Source organism: Loa loa, assembly GCF_000183805.2.
Source record: "Loa loa unplaced genomic scaffold supercont3.7, whole genome shotgun sequence".
Lineage (NCBI taxonomy): Eukaryota > Metazoa > Nematoda > Chromadorea > Rhabditida > Onchocercidae > Loa > Loa loa.
The window spans coordinates 218,830-240,122 of record NW_018108187.1 but is presented as its reverse complement, the minus strand read 5'-3'; the positions used below and the strand labels follow the sequence as shown (position 1 = coordinate 240,122).

At 33.7% G+C, this 21,293-nt stretch overlaps 3 protein-coding genes across 3 annotated transcripts in view; all 3 read left to right on the top strand.

Moving 5' to 3' along the window:
- Positions 1-9,616, top strand: part of LOAG_16539 (hypothetical protein) — a 25,702-nt gene extending 16,086 nt beyond the window's left edge. The window contains exons 10-11 of the mRNA XM_020449193.1: positions 9,214-9,358; positions 9,566-9,616. Coding sequence (XP_020307314.1) covers positions 9,214-9,358; positions 9,566-9,580 — 160 coding nt within the window. The 3' untranslated portion in view covers positions 9,581-9,616. The remainder of the gene's footprint in view (positions 1-9,213; positions 9,359-9,565) is intronic.
- A 1,525-nt stretch (positions 9,617-11,141) lies between these two features.
- Positions 11,142-16,814, top strand: LOAG_01331 (hypothetical protein; the record flags this gene model as incomplete). Its single annotated transcript, XM_003136870.2, has 10 exons — positions 11,142-11,281; positions 11,647-11,763; positions 11,948-12,063; positions 12,788-12,984; positions 13,404-13,517; positions 14,761-14,901; positions 15,073-15,192; positions 15,458-15,646; positions 15,844-15,981; positions 16,449-16,814. 10 exons carry the CDS (start codon positions 11,142-11,144, stop codon positions 16,599-16,601), a joined length of 1,425 nt encoding a protein of 474 aa, XP_003136918.1. The 3' UTR covers positions 16,602-16,814.
- A 1,248-nt stretch (positions 16,815-18,062) lies between these two features.
- On the top strand, positions 18,063-18,507 carry LOAG_01330 (hypothetical protein; the record flags this gene model as incomplete). Its single annotated transcript, XM_003136869.1, has 2 exons — positions 18,063-18,174; positions 18,320-18,507. 2 exons carry the CDS (start codon positions 18,063-18,065, stop codon positions 18,505-18,507), a joined length of 300 nt encoding a protein of 99 aa, XP_003136917.1.
- Between the last annotated feature and the right edge of the window lie 2,786 nt (positions 18,508-21,293).

The window sequence follows — 21,293 nt, the reverse complement described above, 5'->3', positions numbered from 1 at the left end:
AAATCTGTATAAAACTGAATTTTCGATGAAAAAATTTCACACTTTCAGATACATAATGCCAGATTTTCACGAGTAGGATCAGCTTTTGCACTGAAAACAAGCCGACCAAACTTGGTACTGCCAATGCAGTCAGCTAGTGATTTCTTCCTGACAGGCGAGAATACCGCCAGGTTTGTCTTTCTTATCGGGAGTTTTTTTGAAATATCAAATTTAAAAGAGCTTCTTGATTTTAAATCGATGTTACAGGATCATTCAACAACCTCTCACATGTAAAAATATTAATTAATCATAAACTATCATGTCAAACATGTCAGATATTTATGGAAGACACGAGGAAAGTTCCAAAATTCAGAGGAATGTTTGAAGATGGAAGGATAAATGTTTGAAAGATGTTTGAAGATGGAAAGATATGTAATGTTTGAAGATGGAAGGATAAAATGAGTTACCTAAGAACGGTCATAATTCCCCAAAATTTGCTCTTGCAGCGGTTTTTTATTTGTGCAGCTGTTTATGTTATCTGTCACTGATATCAACATATAATCAATGCTATCCTATCAATGCTCGAAAGTGAACTGTGTCTTGAGGATATCATGTAACTCTCTGGAACTAATATTTCAAAATATGGTAAATATGAAAATAGGAGGAAAAGAATGAAAAGGATAACATTTAACTTTTAGCAGTTTGTCTGCTAAAATTTCAGTAAATCTTTAAACTTTCCCCAAAACAATTTATTAAATATATTGTGAATCTACATAGTTTATGTGAATTGAAATATGCGTGCATGCATGAGGATTCCTACTCGTATACGATTAATTTTCTTCTGCATATTTTATTTCAGATTAAAAACGTAATGAAGTTTCAAGGCCAATACAGGAGACCTTCTTTGAGGAATTTTGGTATGAGAGTAGTATTTAAATGATCTCACAACTATTATTGTGATTTTATGTATACATATTTTTTAAATCATCAGAGAATTAATTTATTAGTGATTGATATCTCATCTAAAGTGTATAGCCCTTCATCAACGCCAGACAAATACATTTCAGTTTGTAAAATTTCTGACACCAAAAAATTGCAATGTATGCAGAAGTCTTGCTTCCATATTAAAAAAAACGTCGATTACTTATATTTTTCATAAATCTGACTTAGAATAAAAATAGAAATTATAGTACGAAAGAAAGGAAATTTAACATTCAAGAATCTTCGGAATCTCAAGATTCTTTGATATTAAACCATCTTATATGGCAGCCTTATTCAACATGTTTCTTCAGTTAGATACAAGAAGAGAATTAAAGTTTTGTCTTTTGATGTAAAACAGATCTTTGGAATCCACCCTTACTTATGTAATGATAAATTTTTGCTCCTGTATCTTAGACAGAGCTTTTTTGTACTGTGATTTGTTTTCGCCCTGTTCCAATTTGCGCTTTTCAGTTCATAGGTTCATCTAATGATTTAAATCGTTTCTTTCCAACTCTCTCGACCCATTTATTAATACTTGAACTACTTGTCTTTAACGCCGAATGATGCAGTGTCTGTATCTATCCTTTCTAAGCGCTCTATGCTCCTCTTTGGTCCTTCCTTAGTACTATGACTTCAACTGTCGAACATAAGAGACTTTATAAATTTTTTTGACCTTGAATGATATTAACTTTTAATCTGCGTTTTAATTCGAAATGGATCCAATTTTAAATTGAAATGTTTGTGTAATTGCTGAACTCAGTTAATCGAGTCACGCCTTCAACTGAATATTCAGTGGTAATACCAGTGTAGAAGCAATAAAATTAATAACTAGTTATTGGACAATATTTCGCCATTGAGACGAACGCATTTTCTGAAGTTTCATTGCACTGATTGGTATTATTTCAATAAATACGTGAAATTTGTACCAAATTTTCAGCGAATTAAATACCCGAAATTTCGAATTTGTGTTTGGTTTGGACTTGCTCAATGCGTTACTTTCATTTCATTGTTTGCATTTTATTGATTACTGTGTTATATTCAAACGTTTGCTCAATCAACCTTCTTTTGCTTTGCTATCGGTTTTTACTTTTGTCTTATTGAAGAATGGAATCTTTAATACTTCGGTAAATCATTTGAATTAAACCGAAACTCTTCTCTTCTTCCTTTCCTAAGACAAACAGACCTTGTTCATCTCTGTCAATTTGTCTTTTTTTCTGACGGCTTTTTTCCGAGTTTTTTCATCTGAATTAATTTCACTTAGTGGGTAGATAAGTGGCATTTTATTGGCAGTTACCTAATGTTTTAGATTTTTCAAGTTCTTAGATTGGGTGTATTTGTTTTTATAACAAATAGCAAGTTATCCATTGATAAAGTCTGAAACGGATGGGATTAGAATATTGTTAATGATTTATTAATATGGATTTTAATAGTTTATCAGTGGAGCTGATGTATTCCTAAGGAATTACCTTGATTTCACCACACTTAATTAGAACATAGACTATTCCATGAAACATTCGCTGAACTGCTATGGAAAGTTCTAAACGAACACAACGTGGAAACAGTAATTTAAAAAAGTAATCCAGCAAAATCATAGCATATTCCCTTTTCTGCAAAATAGTGATATTGAAGGGGATGGGATTAGACTGGTGTTGAAATAGTTTGTCGTATTATAATGTTACTGATATAATTTCTTTCTGCTTCCTACACATATCAGAGTATGACGCATCACTTCTTACTTCTCCTCGCTACAGTATCTAAAAATGCCATTACTCCTCATAAGATGTCGAAGAATTCATATTCAGTTCACATTTCGATAATTTCTTTAAATTTCTTTGAAGTTACGGCTGTGACCACACTAAGTTCCTTGAAATCTTATGACCAGTCAAAATTATCTGAAGAATTTAAAATTTGAAATTGGAGAAATTATCGGAATTTCGTCGTTTTTGAGTCGCATCATCATAATTAAAGAAGAAAAGAATTGTGTTGAGAGTTCACCTTGAACGTAAATTCATCGAAATTTCAAGCTAGAACGGGAATTCTTGCACTGGTTCGATCTTTCTACTTATCTGTTATTTTTATGGGAACGAATACTGAAAGTATATGTTGGATAACCAGTTTCTTCTCCACATTTTCTTTCTTTTTCTATCGACCTCTTTATTTAATCCACTCTGCTCGCTATTCTCCATTTTCGCATAATATCTTCCTTATCTTGCGCATATTCAAGTCCTAATTACGATAGCATATGTGAACTGTCTGTTTAAAATACGACAGATTGCAAATAAGGCTACGGGATTCGACCCTTCAATTGTCTAGGTCATTCGAATCCTATCAACTTTTTTCCTTTTCCTGACCTCTTTTCCTATTCATTGTCTCTTTTCTCTGCCCTTTAGCTTCGTTTATAATGTCTGTCTAGAAAACTATTGTTTGATACGATCTCTTTCTTGAAGGACCGTCCTGTCTTGATGAGCTTCTCTAGAGTGACAGCTGTGCAAATGCTTTTGTTAATAAAATCCCTAAGGTTTGCTGTGAACAAAGATCCTACGACCAAAAGGCGCCTTTTATTGATCTGCTTGGAGGAAAAAGATCCATCTGTCTAAAATCCATTAAACTATAATAGTCTGATGTTTGGTATTGGTTTGATATTGAATTCCCGATTACCGATATATCTAAGAACACTGCGCGTTGATGTTAATGGTCACAGGAGCGATGCATCGATTTCTGTTGAGTATTACAGCGCGAGTACATTATATATATTAGAGGTCATAAATTTCACAATGCGCGAATCAGAAAATTTTCGGTTTTTTAGTGGAAAGTATGTCTTCCTCTTTTTTCATCTATTGCAAATTTGATCAGTGCAGAGTAGTTCATCACACGTGAATTTAAAATTTCCGAGAAAATTTCTATTTATTTTTTCCTTTTTGAGGAAATTTGATGCATTGTTGGCTGTAAATCCTCTTAGCATGATGCTAATGAAACTGAGACAGTACGATAAAAGTAACGGAAAAGACCGTCTCTTGATGTGTGTTCCAGTTTTTCACATTTATCACAATGCATTTACACGTTGTACAAGTTTTCCGTATGCTTCAACACTGAATATCCAAGTAGTTGGAATTCGGAACATCCGTATGCTGATAATTATCGGTTTTTCTTGTTGTTGATGGCAGGTAGAAACATTTTCCTATCTGATGACATTTTCTAAACAGATTCTATTTAAGTTTTCATGTACAATAATTTGGCTTTAAAGTTGAAACCCGATGGAGATTGGCCCATTGCTTTTTTGACTGCAGTAGTAAAGTACATTTTGCGAGCGTAGTTTTCTTAACTGACTTATTTACTTTCTTGCTTTCTGAAATAATTCTACTCATCTCTTCTCTGAATATTTTTTTAATATACTTTTTCCAAATATGCTTTCTGTATACTTTATAATATACTTTTTGGGACTTATTATTTACCTATACTTTACATATTTTTAAAAATTTTCACTTTATGTATTTTTACACATGCGCCCGAAATTCAGCATCAATACTCCGACTTAAGCATAAAATGTGATACCAAACATATGGTTGTAACACGGAAAGGTAGCGGAACTTTCACGTCAAGTTGTATCCAGCAAAAGAGGTAACTTAGTTCTTTATGGATAGGAAATCTGCAAGATTTCATTGTTGCTCCAGTTATTTAAATATTTCCGGAAACAAAAGGCAACGCAAAAAAAAAAAACCATTACATTGGGCGTGTCACATACATCCTGATTAAAGCTTGTTTTGTGGAGTGGAAGGACTTATTGTACTTGTATGTATCGGTTGTTAATCAAATTTATTTTTTAGCTTTTTTCTCGAAAATTTGCAGGGATCATTTTAAAAAAGATACAAGAATGATGAGTTGTTTTCATTAAGGTATCTCCTCCTGATTTAGTTGTAATTACAATTCCAAGCCAAGATCAACTAATACTAAACTGAAAGTGCTGCAATGTAATATTTAATCCTGCAAAATACGTCGAGTAAATTAACCTCAAATTAATTAAAATTAATGAGTTATGCATTTTTTTCTTGCATTCTATTCTAACCCCTCGTATTAGGAGAGAAATATATTCAAAAATTGTAAACAAAGGGTGGAAATGTTAATGTTAGGCCGCTTTCTTGACCAAATAGTCTTATAACTTCACCTTCTTGAAGAAAAAGAGTAATTTGTATGTTTCCGGATTTATCTTTGGAAAGCCTATTCCTACCAATTTGTGTCCTCTTTTGTTTAGCTGGTGGATATAACTACTCGCCAGGGGTCTGTTATACCCATCGTTATAATTATTTTATTCAACATTTATTTATGGGAACATGTGGTCTTCTGCCTGGTGAGGATTATCTGTTTACTGGGTTCTCAAATAAAGACCATTAAGAATCAATGGAGAGTAAGGCAGGAAAAAGGTTATTTTTGGATTTAAGCATTTGTTGGTTAGTGAGCAAGAAGGTTGTGCTCTCTGATTTAATTGTTTCATTTTTCGATCTATATTTCTAATTTTTTATTTTTACTGCTTTGGTCTATTTTCCTAATTAAAAGAATTGAATAGCAGCAAATAAATGAATGAAACAAAGTAACTGATTACATCACTCATTGCCTAGTGTTGAAATTCGTATTTTCAGTTACTTGAGCGTTGTTCCCTCCAAGACTTCTTTGCATCAGTAGTTTCCTTACATACTTTTTGACGTCGCATCCTGACTTCAGATATAAGACAAGCACTAGTTCAATTCTGAGATGAATTAAAACAGAAATATCACATCTAAATGTTTTGCAGTTTTCAAATTTCGTCTTTGTTTTTCTCTTAAGATTTCAATACATTAATATCCTGTTTTATGATTTACCAAAAATTTGAAAAAAAAATGACAAAAAATTACACTTTTTGTCCCTCAACTATTTGCCACCATTGGCACAATATTTCATGTTTATATTTTCGTGATTTTCGTGCCCTCTCGGATAATTTCGATTAGCTGGCCCTGGCCTTTGGCTTCATTCTACCTATATCGATCCATGTAAACCTAATGTACCCTATATCGATCTGTCCATGTAAATTCTGAAGATTAGAACAATGCAATTAATCGGTCCATCTTTTCTGCCTTTCATTTTTCCGTTTATTGTTAATCGTTTTATCATTTATTTCTCTTATCACTCGTGATATACCAGAAATTTCCGCATAATTCAATATCATCGTCGGCTGCTCTTGGCCAAAACAACTCCTCGCTATTTATTTTATAGATGGTTGGTTTAGCAGTTGTTTCATATCATATCCTTTTATTTCATTCTCCATTCGGATATATATATTTGTCATTTGCTTATCCAATCTTGCAGCATTGGAAATTCTTCCACTGTCATCATTAACTCTTTTGATCATCATGTTGAATAGCTATGTGACTCTCCAAAAAAAATTTTATTTGCTTTTAAAGGTTCTCTTTCTCTTATTGTTTGATCTATAAAAATAGATTTATCTTCGAGATAGCAAACTGGAAAAATTTATTCCATCGAGTCATCGAATTATTTCGTATTTCTCGAAATTGCCTGGCCTACCGCTTGCCTAACACCTCATTCAAGTGGTTTTTGTCTTTTTCAAAATCTTCCATCCTAGTTTTTTTTTTTTTTTTCTATCCTGCAATGAGTGATTGATAGGATAATAAAGTAAGAGCAGAACAATACAGGATGAAGAATGTAATTTTGAAATGGATCTTTAATTGATCCTGTCACATTTTTAGATTGAATGTTATCGAAAGTTTTCACTTCACCACAGCAACCTGTGTAGTACCAATGTCTCCACTCAGTGAGAAATTTCTATAGTTGTTTTCAACGAACAGTTCATACATTCTCAAAAACTTGCTAGAAAGATCGCAATGAACGATTATGTTTCGCCTCACTCCTAATATTCTTCGAAATTTTCCGAATTAAATTAAACAATAAATTGTCTAATATTTACTGTCTTTTTAGAACGAAATGAGATAATATCTCATGAATTCTTTCTAGACAAAATCACTGAAGAAAACCCGCTTCTTACTATCTTATCTTGCTTTTTTTTTCATTGGCCAATTTATTATAACTTGTCCAAACGCCCTTGGTTAGCTTTGCTTGATTCGCTACTGACTACTTACTGTTAAAATGGATTCGTTTTCGTTTACATTTTCCCTTTCTTTTGTGTGAAATGAAACATTAGACTTGTAATTTACGACTCTAGAACGATTACCGCATTTATTCTAACATAGGTTCTTCCACTGGTAATATATATTTGATGTAGAAGTTTTGATATTACAGCAGTAACATTTGAAAGTGAAATATTTTGAATTGGAACCGCTTATTAATTTTTTTTTGTTTCCGTAAAATTCTCAACAGAAATTTCTTGTTAGCATGAGTTTAACAGTGCTTACTGGTACTGTTGTAAATTACAATTCTTCATTTTTCCTTTTTGAGCTGGGAGAACGGAATATTATGTTATAGCACTTTTAGGTTAGATACTATTATAAAAGGACGAATAGTCCTTCAGAACAGAAACGTTAAAATGTTGTTAATTTAACCTTTTACATATTGCTATCAAATTCCAACTCCTCAACTACGCTAAAAATTTTTCGGTTGTTGATTGAATTAAGCTTTCTAATTTTAATTCTTTTTAAATATGCATTCACACTTCTGAAGAACAAAAAAGAAATTATTTAACTAAAGGTTATTAAGAATGCTGTGCATCATTGTATAGTAATACTCCTTCTTTCGGAAGAATCCTTACAATGTTCTTCAAGAACATATCTGTATCAAATTCCTGGCAATTTTTACTTTATTTGTGAATCCTCGAAAATTCTAAAATGGAATTTATTCAGTTATCTTTCTTCGATGCAATGATAGTAGTGATATTAGGGTAATAAAGTTGTTTGAAAGTTACACTAAAGTGGCACTTTTACGAGGCAAATTGGATTGCCGCCAATTTATGTGGTTGTCCTGGTTTCTCAGTTTTCTCAGAAATATTTTGAATTTCGGACCGCAAACTGAGCTTTTCCAATAATTATTGAATTTGTAGAACTGGCATATGCTAGGGTTGGATTTTACGTCTTACCTCGTAACAGTATTTTTTCTTGGTAAAAGAAATGGTCAACTTTTACATATGTTAGGTGCAAATGACTGCATTATAGGGCCATCTGTCTCAATTAATTTAAATTTATTACTTTTATAATTTATTATAAGTAGAAAATTTGATATCGAAGTAATAAATATTAGGAAGTAGGGTAACGTAGCAATAAAATAACTTATGATCAGTAAATTAGTGGCAGTGTTGCTGAACAAGTAAGTAAAGATTAAGTAAATTGCTGAAGGGAAGCTGGTTCGTTCTGTCTACATTCAAAAATAAATGATATGCAGAGGAAGAACGATTGTTCACTCTTCCCTGCTAAATCCGTTTACTTCTACCCAAAAATTGAAGTAAATGTACCCTAGAGAAAAGGCTGCTGGACAATGACCTCATAGCATGGGAAAAGAACCTTGATAAGAAAGATGTTGTTAAGAGTTCTTTGTGAGAGTAGTATCGCGGTGTCATATTTCGAATCTCTCTCTTACCAGTACGATTCGCTTACGATCATCCTTGAATTTGTTCAGCAACTAATTATTCCCAACTTTTACGCCTATTGTCTTTTCATCCATTTATATACATACACTGCAATTCTTTCCTTTTTATACGTCAGCTGACCGTTATCTATCTGCACGTCTCATTTTCAGGAAGCTAACTTAGCCATTATATAGGAAGAGACTGTCATTTCGTCACTTTTCCTTCTGCACTCAAAAATACCATGTTGTATTAAGTGGGAGGAGGTTGAGTTCTGATAGCAATTTGGCATTAAAAAATTTTTATTAATAAGTTAATACATTCATAATGGATTGTAAGTGACACTGGTAGGTCCTACCTTGAATCAGTAGGTCATATTTTGAATCACTAATAATATTTATCATTCTTAAGTTTATCTCTCACCAAGGTTACCCCTCCCCTAACCGACGGAATCATTATTTTGTCATAAAAATTATTCAATATTACACTCTCCCCTCTTAAGGTCATTCCCCGCGATCAGCACCCAAGCAGTTGAAGTGCTCATTTGGCGATCATTGTTTAAACTCTCTTCAACTTACCTAGTACTCACTATATTTCTGCTACTGTAAACTACAACAATTTACATTTGCATCTGAATATATCCTTAGTATTTCGCAACTCTTCTTTTTGATATCAATTTCTAATAAATTTTATAGCAATAAAACGTTAAGTGGATCGGGAACGGTAATGGACCATCGAACACTGAAACAACGTGACGACAATGGTCCTCGAACAGTCAAAAATCTTGCTGCACACTTTCAAAATTTAAAAATATTCGAACAATTGCCCAAACTGTTGAAAGTATGCTTAAAATTTCGAATATATTTTGCAATGAGAATTGGAAATAAGATATTCAAAAAATCCTTGTCGTTAGCTCATTCCTTCCAATCAGCTGAAATTTTAGAAAAGAAATGATCTTCCGAAAACTCAGTCCTTGCCATTTTCCATACAGGTAACATATACTCTACCTACTATTTAAAAATGTTGCATGATTTAAAAAAGTTTCAGACTACGACAATCTGAGCAACAATTTGCCACCACCAGTTCGAATTACACCGTATTCAGGCGTTAAACCAAAGGTTTGCATTATTTTAGTTTATTCCTAATTTTGAATGTATTTTAGAACTTTAAATTTTAAAGTTACGGTTCTTGTACAAGTTTGGATGGAATAAATTGGCGCCCAATTATGTCACTAGTTCTGTATGAATAATTTGAGTTACAATTGGCTGCTGATTTTTCCAGAATACTTAGGAAGAGTTGTTGATTTGATTTAATTCAATTTTCATTCATATAACGCAGCTATGAATTCATTGACATATTCCCAACTTCTGAACTTTTCAACTTTCGAAATTAAATTTCAAACTGAATTAGAAATTAATTTTGCATGCTATAGTTGGAACTCATGATTGAAGAGAAATGTTGAACTGTCCACACGTTCATTTCAAAGTCGGCCTTGAAATTGGTTTTGGGGAAGTAGCGTCGCGAGGAAAGCATACGACAAGTTCCTTCCATTCATTTCACTCCTTCACATTACTGTCCTACACATACCTGTGCATATGTCTTTTTCCAAACAAAAAGAATACTTTACAATTAGAAAGAAAAATTCCATTCCTCTGAATAACACATTTATAGGAAATTTTATCAAGTTTTGGCTAAAAAAAGAAGGATGAAGGAGCTCTTTGCATACCATTCCGTTCTCTCCGTTTATCTTCCCGTATATTCCACTAATTGAGACAATATCATTCAAGGCATAACGCCATTACTGTTTGACAGTATTGGGCAAATTGAGAAGATGGAACTAAACCACGTGTTAATTCGCTAGATTCGGGAGGTCAAATAAATGCTTTGATAGCTGCACAAAATTCTACAGTGTTTATGAGGAACTTTCTGTCATGCAGTTGTTCAGAAATTAATTCATTTCTTCTCATATTATCGTTCTTTATTTAATAATCGAGCAGTCATATTGATTTAACATTTAGTTTGAATTTTGGTCGCTACTCTTATGACAGTTAATATGCTTTCTTATTTCTAAGAAATGCTAGGAAGAATCGTTGTAACAATGATCGGATCATAAGCAGTTTGTTCATCTTCAACTCATTCTATTGCTAGATCAGAATTCCACAACTTGACAGCATCTTTTGTAAACAAATAGGCACTGCGGTATGAAGATCAGGGGTTGAAATCAAACATCATTGGAGTAAGGATGAGATTGCATATATCAATGATTGATAAGAAAGCAGTACTTCCGATCACTTCTCATCCTTAACAAATATTGCGGATGGTTGCTGTAATTAGGGAATATATCATCAGGATCGGTTTCTAGTATTCGAATGAGAATCATTTTGGAAGAGCAACTTTAGGTCCACGCAACGATATATTCCCTAATTTTTTATGTAAAACAGTGGGAAGCGGGATGACAGTAGCAAAATTGAAATATTTCATACTTATTTAACTCAAGTAATTATTGTTTTTCACTACTTTATCCGTACTTTCACTCATTTATTCAGTGCATCCGTTGCTTATTGATTTTGTCAAGGCTGTTGAGAACTTTTACGCTTTTGTTTTTATTTACTATTTTCAGGACATGGATATTATCAGGCCAGTAGCATTCCGACCATATGCTTCACGCAAATCAGACAAACGGCAAACAGTTATCTCATCATCCTTCTCTTTTTATAACAGTAACAAGAAGAAAAATGATTTTTCAACAAAGCCCTCATCAAAGTAAGTATGATTTCCCGGCAGAGCGGTTATCAAAAGTTGGAATGTTCTTTTGAGATTTCTACGATAACTCTGTAAGTAGCGTTGCTAGTTGACAGTTCTGTAGCGGTTAATGGACTCTTCGTGAAGTGTCGGATTATAGACATCTTCCTCAGTCATTATTCAGTGATCCATTTTTAGGCATTGGATTCAAAACATCCAAAAGGTTTCTCCTAATTACCGATTTTCCCCTTCCTTTGTCTGTTTCTTTTCATTCTTCAGGAGAATCAAATTCATTCAATCCCACTGCCTTTATAGATGTTTCATTTATATGATGATGATGTTAAAACGATTAAAAAATTCCGTTTCTTTTATTGGACTTATTATAGCAGTGATGAATTGAAACGATCTTCACAACATTCGAAAGACACTGTGTCAAATGCTTCCGTACCATCATTACTTAATGGTAACAACAGACCACGAGCCATCTATCAACCATCAACCAGGTTTGGTAGATTTGGGAGATCATTCAATCCTCCTCATAACATTTTTGCCATGTTATGTTTGTGCTAGAGATTCTAATATTTTGCTTAGAAATTAAGACTTTGATGAAAGTCATCGATTATTATTTACATAGGCTTCAAAGATTCGCATGAATTATTTGAAATAATGCCCATTCAACAATTATAGCTTCCAAATGACATCAGCAATGGTTGCGGAGAAAAGATCCAGCAAATTTGAAGCTGAGGAGAATGATTATGATGTTGTGCCAGAATACATTGAACGCGACAAGTTCTACATTGATGGTTAATTTGCTATTTAGTTCTCGACTTTAAAAATGACTTTCAGTCACTTTGGCAGATTAATTTAAGATTATACATGAGCAGATTGATTGTGATGTGGATTGCTTTAAGCCAAACTTGAAAAGGACCAAAAGCAGGTTTTTAATTAAGGAATCCAGTTTTTCCGTTTTGAGGCTCATCACTTCTGAAATCATTCAAATCACACCATTATTATTTCTACATTATGAACTCTGACTTTCGTTGTTATATCGAATGAAAAATACAAAGCAGTTGTTCGTCTCCTTTTGCTTGTTTCCTTTTTTTGCTGATTCATTTAGGTTTTATATTGGCTTAGAATCGGTAGGAAGCTATTCATCTATTCAGCTATTCAGCAATTTCGAATTGCTGCATATACGTAATAGTTTACTAGTGATTGACTATCCACCCTCTTGATTCACTTTTCTGTCTTTCGTTTACCTCAAATAGTGAGAATAAAGTTCTTCTACAGATAGTCATACTTTAAGATCTTAAGAATTTATCCTTCAGAATTAATTTATTAGATTGAAAGGTATGTCTAGCGTTAATCATTAACGGTTATGTGAGGATTTAGATTTTAAATTCGAAAGTCTAGATTGATATTTAGGTCTTTCCTAAGTTTTGAATTTAGAACCCGTGATTATTGGATGCTTTTTTATTTCTTTTTAAGAATTTTTTTTCCGCTGGTTATTGTAAAATAAATAATTTACAGTGGATTCGTCAATCAATGAGAACTATTCTGTTGTACATTCGACGCCTTACTGTAGCAACCCATCGTCCGAGAGACTTCATGTTGTAGCAGCGACACCAAATAATAATACTAACATTAATCATGATAAAATACAACAGCAAAACGACAATGCAGCAGTCAGCGTAGGAGCAGGAATTTCTTCACTAAATCCTATCAAGGTTCATATACGCGTAACTTTTCAGTAAAAAAATTTTCTCCACCGCATACGTTCCTTTAAGAGGTTCGAGATGGTAACTTATAGTCAGTGTATCAGTAAGTCAGTAAATTATTTGATGTTTAATCATATCTTCGATTGTAGTATCTAATATATTTTATAACTGTTCCCAAACCGTAGAATACTTTTTCTATAATCCATATTCACTGATAGTTTTTTGTTCCTTTATAACTTTTTGATTCAGTTGATCAATTGATCCAGTTTTCGTCCTTTAAAGTAATTTTCAGCCCTTATTTTTCTGTTGTTTTTTCGATTTAGCTCATTGTGATCTGTTGATTCGTAGATATAAACAATGTTACTGTACTTGACAAATTAAGAAAAGAGAACCATGTGCTCATGTGCAAATATCGACATTCTTTGCAGAAATCTCCATCTTCACACCAAGTTTATGGTTCGAATGCTTCTTCAGGTAGTCGTTACAGTTCAGGAATACACGTCACACCTTCACCAAGCGATTCCGGTATTGTTGATTACGAGGTTTATTGGAATTTTCATTGCACAGTTTTTTTTATTCTTACAGTTTAGTCCACCTTCTTAATGATTACGTCATATAATCATCCTCATGACTAGATTGTGTTAACGAAGGATTGAGGAGAGCTTCCGCAGTTGCTGCAAACGCTACAAAGGTAGGCGTATCCTTCGGGCTTGCGCAGTGTATTTTTTAGGTGAGGTACAGCGTGCGCGGAACTCCCACTCTTTATTCTTAAGATTCATCTGCCAGGACCTAGCGAAACAGGACAGTGACAGTGGAGTCCTCAGGAAGTAGGTTTTGTTAAAGTATCCTTCGCTTAGGTGGTGGATAGCCTTACAGGGCTAAACGAACTCCATCTGACCGGGTTTGAAATGGAGTTGTTCTTCTAGGATGTTTGCCAGGCCTATCTTGACTTCGTCTGACCCTTCCGCTGAGACTGTCTGGCATAGTAGACCCTACTGGGGACATGTGCTACCGGCAGCAGGGCTCGCAATCTCATTAGGGCATGCAAGTCTTTCTCCGTGACAAGGTAAATATATATATATATATATATATATTTATGTATAAAACATATATACAGATATAGATAGACAGAGAGAGAGAATGAACTCAAGTCTGAAAATGAATAAGCTCTCGGACCATATACAAGAAATTGCTATGCAGTTTGCTTGATTCAAAGGAATTTTGTAAATGTAAATATGGGACTTAAAATCAATATTTAAATTCCGGAGCTTGATTTAATTTTCTGAAAATAAATTCTTGCTGTTTTATGGGAGAGACTTCTAGCATTTGTCCTAATATTTAAGAATTAATCCTTTTAAAAATCCATTCACTGGGTAGAATCTAAATTTCCATCATTCATCACTATGACTTTATCTAATATTATTAACGGATATGACGTTGTTTGCTTCTTTGTTATGCATATGGAGTAAATTTTTTTCTTTGTACTTGAGGTGACCGTTCTTATAAATCGTGCCAAATTTGTTTAGAATTTATGACGGTCTCGTCGATTCCATTCACTTTCATTTTCCCGAAACCCTTTAAATTTCGGGATCGATGCTGTTTCCGTTTTTGAATTTTTTTTTTCATAGACTAACTTAGTAGAAATTACTGAATTCTTTAATGCAACCTTAATATAAAGTCCCATGGAAAAGGCGAGATTCTGCATAGATAAGCTGGATTAGTTCGGCGTAGTAGTCAGTCAGTGGTGAATATAAATGGATTAATTTACTTTAAAGTACCCTTCAGACAATCATTCGAGATAAGGAGAACGAATTGACAAATGTACGAGCAACAATGGAACAGAACGAAGAGGTTTTAGTGAAAGTTTACCTAGAAAAAGAACGACTTTGGAAAGAGCAACTTGCTGATCTCAAACAAAAGTTGCAGGTCATTGTTTTTTGGTGCTGATAAATTAAAGTGTGTTCCTTTTACTGGAAGGCATAAGTAGGCTAATGTTTGTCAATTGCTCAGTTGTGTTTTTGTTTCAATCAAAGTTCACAAAAGATTTTCGGTCCATTACATTAATTAGTAATTGTTTGTCCCTAACTAAGTGTTTAGGCTAGCCAACAGGGAGAAAACGCACTACGGCAACAAATTCAGCGGTGTAATGAAGAACGAGAACAATTCCGAAGTACAATACAGAATCTTACCAGCGATAAACAAGGATTGCAACGCAAGGTTATGGTCTTGTCTTCATTCTTCTTGGAACTAATGAGCCACTTATAAAATATTCTAGCAAGCTTCAAGAGACTTGAAAGGAAAAAAAGGTGGTAGATGATTTCCAGATATTGAGAAAGCATATGACACCAGAAATTTGGCAGTCGTTACATTATGTATTACCGTACCGGTTTTTTGTAATGCTCCTCATAAAACCTGTGTTAATCAAGTAGGTTTAATGTCAAGGAAATTAATTTTCTAGTCTTCAACAAATTGTGTATTGTAGTGTTTGCAAATAGAACGTGATTTGTTTCAACTGCGTGAATGTTTTGATGAACTTATTCGAAATCGTGACGAAACTGTTTGCGGTCCATGTCGCAAACGCATTACATGTGATGTTACTGCAGCAAATACCAACAATAGTATTGCTGACAAACGTATTAGACCTCCATTGCCAACACCGCGGTATTCCAAGGTTTTCAAATATAAATTTTTATGAGGAAAGCTTATGTGTTTATTTGCGATCTTCTTTTCATTCCCTTCACATATTCCTTAATCTTTAATATGATAAACATAAATCATGCTGTTCTTTTTCATCAATTTTAAATTAGCTTCAAAATAAAACACAAAAACTTAATTTTGGTGTTCTTATAACACTAAACAATTTTCTAGGAACCGTCATCAGAACGTGAATTACGTAGTGAAGTCGAAGAGCTAAGAGCCGAAGTGTCAACCTTGCGTGATACACTCAATGAACAAATCAGCCTCTTTGCTGACGAAAGGAAACGTTGGGAAGAGGAACGAATTAAGGTGTTTATTTTAAATTTTTATGGGCATATTTCACGCAGAAAAATTCCTTTGATAATCTGAAAATATAAAAATTCTATAAATTATACAACCCGCTTACAATTTCATTGTAAGCGAACGAACAAAAAAATTTCCTAAAATGTTTTTTTTTTCCTTTTTTTCATAAAAACAAAGATAGTTGTGTATATGATCGTTTAAGAAAGTTTCATAATTTCCATTTGTCGTGAACTATACAGATTGTTTAGAATACTTTCCCTGTTCTACCCATATTAGCTGGCGCCCTTACACCCAATTTTAGATGAGTAGGAAAGTAAAGGAGCATTATAGGTTTTGAATAAATTTGGCTTCTGTCGATTTTTCCGTACTACTGCATTGTAATTTTAGAGCTAACTACCAACTGCTGAATATAAATTAATCGATTAATATAATTCATAGAATAATCTCGTAAATTTCGAGTTTTAAATTTACAGATTTTGAAGTCCAATAACTCGCCATCGAATCGGTTGGGTCTCTTGTCGACGAACGATTCTTCGTCGGCAGAAATAACTGCTCAAGTATCTAGGGATCTGAAAATTCTAACCGATGGTAAATCATATATTGTTAGCCATGATCGCCTAATCTGATAGATTTTAGGTACGAATTTTCTTTTTCGCATCATTTTGTTGTGTTACTGTAATCTTTATCCTTTTTATGTTGATAGATCACATTTGTTTGACTGTTTTCCGTTATCTATTTTTCCTTAAGTGAGGTGGTTTTCAAAGAATGGTTTTTTCCAATAAAGTGATCTATCAATAAATTTAAGTTTGCAATTATTTCTGTATAATCACAGATTCCGGTATTCTTTTTGACACATCAAAATTATTGGATTCGCTGGTTTGAAAAAAAGTGCTTTTAATCTAATTTATTGCATTTTTTCATGTCCTTTAGCTACCATTTTACATTCCGAACAAAGAATCTCATAGTAAACTTGGTGTTTCTGATACAAGCGGTACAATCATGTTCAAGCCTGATATTAAAACTGTGGATTTGAAACATATTAAATTCGCTTGATTAAGCACTTTAAATTATGAAATAAATAAATTGCTTTTAAATGTAATAGAGCACTTCGATACAGTTTTATCATTGTAACGATATGATCTCTTCTAGTGGAAATTATTAGGGAATTAAACAAGATCGCAAAAAGATTTGGACAAAACTTTCTAGCGTAAATTATCCAAGACTTGAACAAAGTGGCTGAAAGGAATGATAAACAGCTGGTGTGTAGTGATTGCATTACATTATGACACGCAGGCTCTTCTGATTAGAATCCATGCATTGGTAATGCGTCATCGTTGTAAATGTCTCCGCACTCAAAATCAGTAAAGCTTTTATGACACCACCCCTCATTTTTCAGTGTTTGCTCTCCGTTTAAGACAGAGAGATGATGATCAGGTGAACGGATAATGGTCCGTTTAGTGTTTTCGACTTTATGACCACTTTAATACGAATATTTATGAATCACCTCTACGAGAATTCTTCAGTGAAATAATCACTGTATAAAATCAGACAGGGAAGAAAGAGAGGGAAGGAACAGAGCTGAAGCGAGCTCGATTCATGACATTGGGAGCCATTTTCGGTTAATAGTGAACATTGGAAATTGATAAGCAAATCAGAATCCATGAAAGGCAAAGAAGTTTAAAACTACAAGAAGTGGATAAGAATTTGAAGCATTTAGTGGAAACAACTGAGATTATGATAGAAACTATGCACAATAAAGTTTGGAGAAACCAAAATTGTGATTGTTAATACGGGTGTTAAAGGATACTTTGTGATATCATTGCATTTATGCTTCACTTATATTCATCATCAACTGGAAGGTTAGACGCGGTGTATTAAATCAAGGATTTTTTTAGAGCAATTTCTCTTTTAAAGAAACTTGACTTTAAAATACAGGATAGGTTGATTTCTCTTGAATTAATGTTGGGAAGAATCATTTTGCTGCGGAATAAGCTGACTGCCATGTGTTTCGGTTATACTGATTGAAATGAAGGAAGTGTCTTTCAAAGTGAGTCAAAAAACTTTTGAAATGCTTTTTAAAGTGTAAAATGTTCCAATTGGATTATCCAAGAGAAGTTGTTAGTAAGACAGCAAAACAAATGGACGAAATAAGTGGGATTGCTTACGAGAAAGACCAAAAATATGATGAAAACTTCAAGCGTAAGCTGTGTCGCTGAAATCACGAGGAGAAGCGGTGAATCAATGATTCCTTTATTGCTGGATAAGGATATACTCTGTGCAATGTAAGCTATCCATAGTATTCGTGTGCTCTAACAATGAACTCCATTCACGTGCGTTAATAAAGGCACTAATTCTTGTAATCTCGGGACAGGATCTTCCGCACTCGAGGAAGTGGCGAGTCCTGAACATCGAAATCATTTTATAAATGTGTTTCAACAAGATCGGTTGGATAGACGATATTCGGGTGTCATTGGGTTTCCCTTTCATATTATTATCGTCATTAATTTGTCATATCGAAGTCGTAATTGTTGACTTCGTTGTTGTATTAAACAAATTTATCATAATAAAGGTTTAATTACCCGAGTTTGAGGTACTACCAACCAAAGAGACAGAAAGAACCCTCAATCTTTGTCACTGTTGAAGAAAATCCGCGACAAGCTGATTGTGCCTTCCGCAGTGATTCAACTGATGTCCATCATAGTAGAACAAGTTTTTTTCGCCGCATTTTGTCTCCATATTTGCCTTCCAAGTTCATCTTGTAGTTCATTCGCTCTGGTCACTTTCTTAATGGTTACTTTATCATTGTTTTAAACTCACTCATTAGAATGCAGCTGTTACTTTTGTCCCTTTTCCTTCTCGTCAGTAAACCTTTGCTCTGATTAAATATTAATCAAAGGAACTATTCGTATTTGACTGATATTCATTTTGAAGAGAACTTGTCGAACTGTTTGATCATTTATCTTCAAACAGAAATGTATTGTATCTGATGATTTAAATGATTAACTTGAATACCGTAGAATCTTTCTAGTAAACTAATAGTTAATGTTATTAGTAGCAATTCTTTCCTTTCACTACTGGACAATTTCGCCCATTTCTTTCACTTTTGTTATAATTCCTTAATTCTTTCAAGCAGCTTTGACACATTTAATTCACCCCTTCAAATGGCATCCAATTCAACCGCCATAAATTGGCTTCATAAATTGCCGTCATAATTAATATGAGCCAATCTGGTTTGACGTGTCATTACCATACATTACTGAAAATAGATGGTCATCTTGTTATGCTTGATCTAACCTTATGCGTCTTTTATATATGCTGCAAAATACACAAATGCTCAGAAGTATTAAACATGTGCAGAGTAGTGGGTGGACAGTTACCTCCTGTTTTATTGCCTCAGTAGAAAATGAACATTCTTTTTTCCAGTTTTTTGGACAAAACCACTTTGTTTATGATTTCCTTTTCTACCAGTAGTTGTCTAACACCAGTTTTCTCAATATTTTACATCTACACATCTATAATAATTGTATTAACTCCAAATTCTGCATGTAAATCAGTCTGAGAAAATAAAATAGAAAAGGTTTAAAAATTGCTTAACATTCAAATAAATTTGTGGAAGTGATGATGGAGACTAGCTCGTTCTACCATCGCCAATCATCTATTATCCCTTGATGGTAAGTGATGGCGATGGTTAAAAGCAAACAATGGATCTGATTTGTGATACCATGAATCAGCAAAACAAAAACAACGTAAAAGACGAAAAATTAATAGCTATCATTTCCATGACACTGCTCGACGACCAACCAAGTTTGCGTTGCTTCAATGATCCGGCCGTGCTGGTTTGTCAACGTTCCGCATTCTTATTCCCATTTATCGTCGCGAACGCTTTCTTTTTCCAGCTATTGTATTCTCCTCGAATCTATGATAACTTTTTCATTACATTTCGTTAATCCAGTCTTCCTTTACCATCCCATTTTGCACAAAAAACTGTTACAAGTTAGATCGTGGAGAGAACGGCGAAAGAAGTAACTTTTTTTCATCCCTTAAAGTTAAGTGCAGAACAGGAAAGAGATGTCGTTACAGCTATATTCCACTAATATAAGCTCTCCACCAGCAATAATAATTTCATATTCCATTTTTCCCTATCCCACATCTTACTGCGGTGAGAAAAAAAATTATAATGTGGTTTGCTTCTACAATAACATGCTTCAGGTATCACTGCTTCTTGGGGGAGCGGTCTTTGTAGCCAGAAACTTTCATCTTATACTGTTTGGTTTGGAAGATTATTCTTTCATCATGTCTCTTGAACGCCTCAAGGTTTTCTTCGACAGATCTTCGATCAGAGATTTGTTTAGAATCATTTTTTGCTTTGTTACTTTTAACTATAATCATTTCGCATACTTTTGTCCACGAAAAAAAAAGGAAAGAAACTCTATGAGTTTTAAGAGTGAGCTTACAGAAATGAAAGCTAAAGATTCAAATAAATTCTACTTAGATCATTCTCGAAAAACATTAAGTGTTGTTTAAAGAAACTCTATGAGATTGGTCCAATGAGGAAGAGTAATGATTCGCTCATGTAATCTCATCTAATTATCGCAAAAGGTATTTCACAAATAGCAATAGCAGTGGACACAGGTCTGGTTGGTTAGACCCTCATTCTTTCTTCTTCACTGTTTTCATGGTCAACCCAACTCTTCTATTTGCTTATGTCTAATTTTCTCTTCCATGGTCTAGCTCATATATGCTACAACTTTGTCACAGTTTGGCACATACAAATTTAATCGAATTTCGAATTGCTTCGGGGGATGATGGACATATGCAGGAGCAGCCCCCTTTACTTCTTCTTTTCATTTGAAACTCCACAACAACTTCATGCAATACCTGTTTGTTATGCAAACTTTAAAAATGTTACAGAAGCTTCTAGGGTGCACTGCTTGATGATCTGAAAAGAACTTGATGATAATCCATTTTTGTGTGCTTTGCTAATTGTTGGTCGGCGGAAGATTAAAAGTAACCTTAGCAATACTTTAATTTAAAATCACGACCACAATATTTTATTTATTAGTTTGTTTGAAATAAGAATTCCTTCTAACACGTAACATGTCGTTGTAATACCATGAAATATGTAGGTGAAAGGTAATGATGCAAACCTTGCACGACCATAATTTTCTGAATTTAACAGTTTATTGTAAGCCAAAAATATTTTTGTCTTGGATTTGGTCTGAGAGTGTAAGGCTTTTGTCTCTTGTATTTCTTACATTTTGATAGTAATTTTAGAAATTGTAGAGCCTTCCCAGTGGTCTGGTGAAGTTTGGAATGAT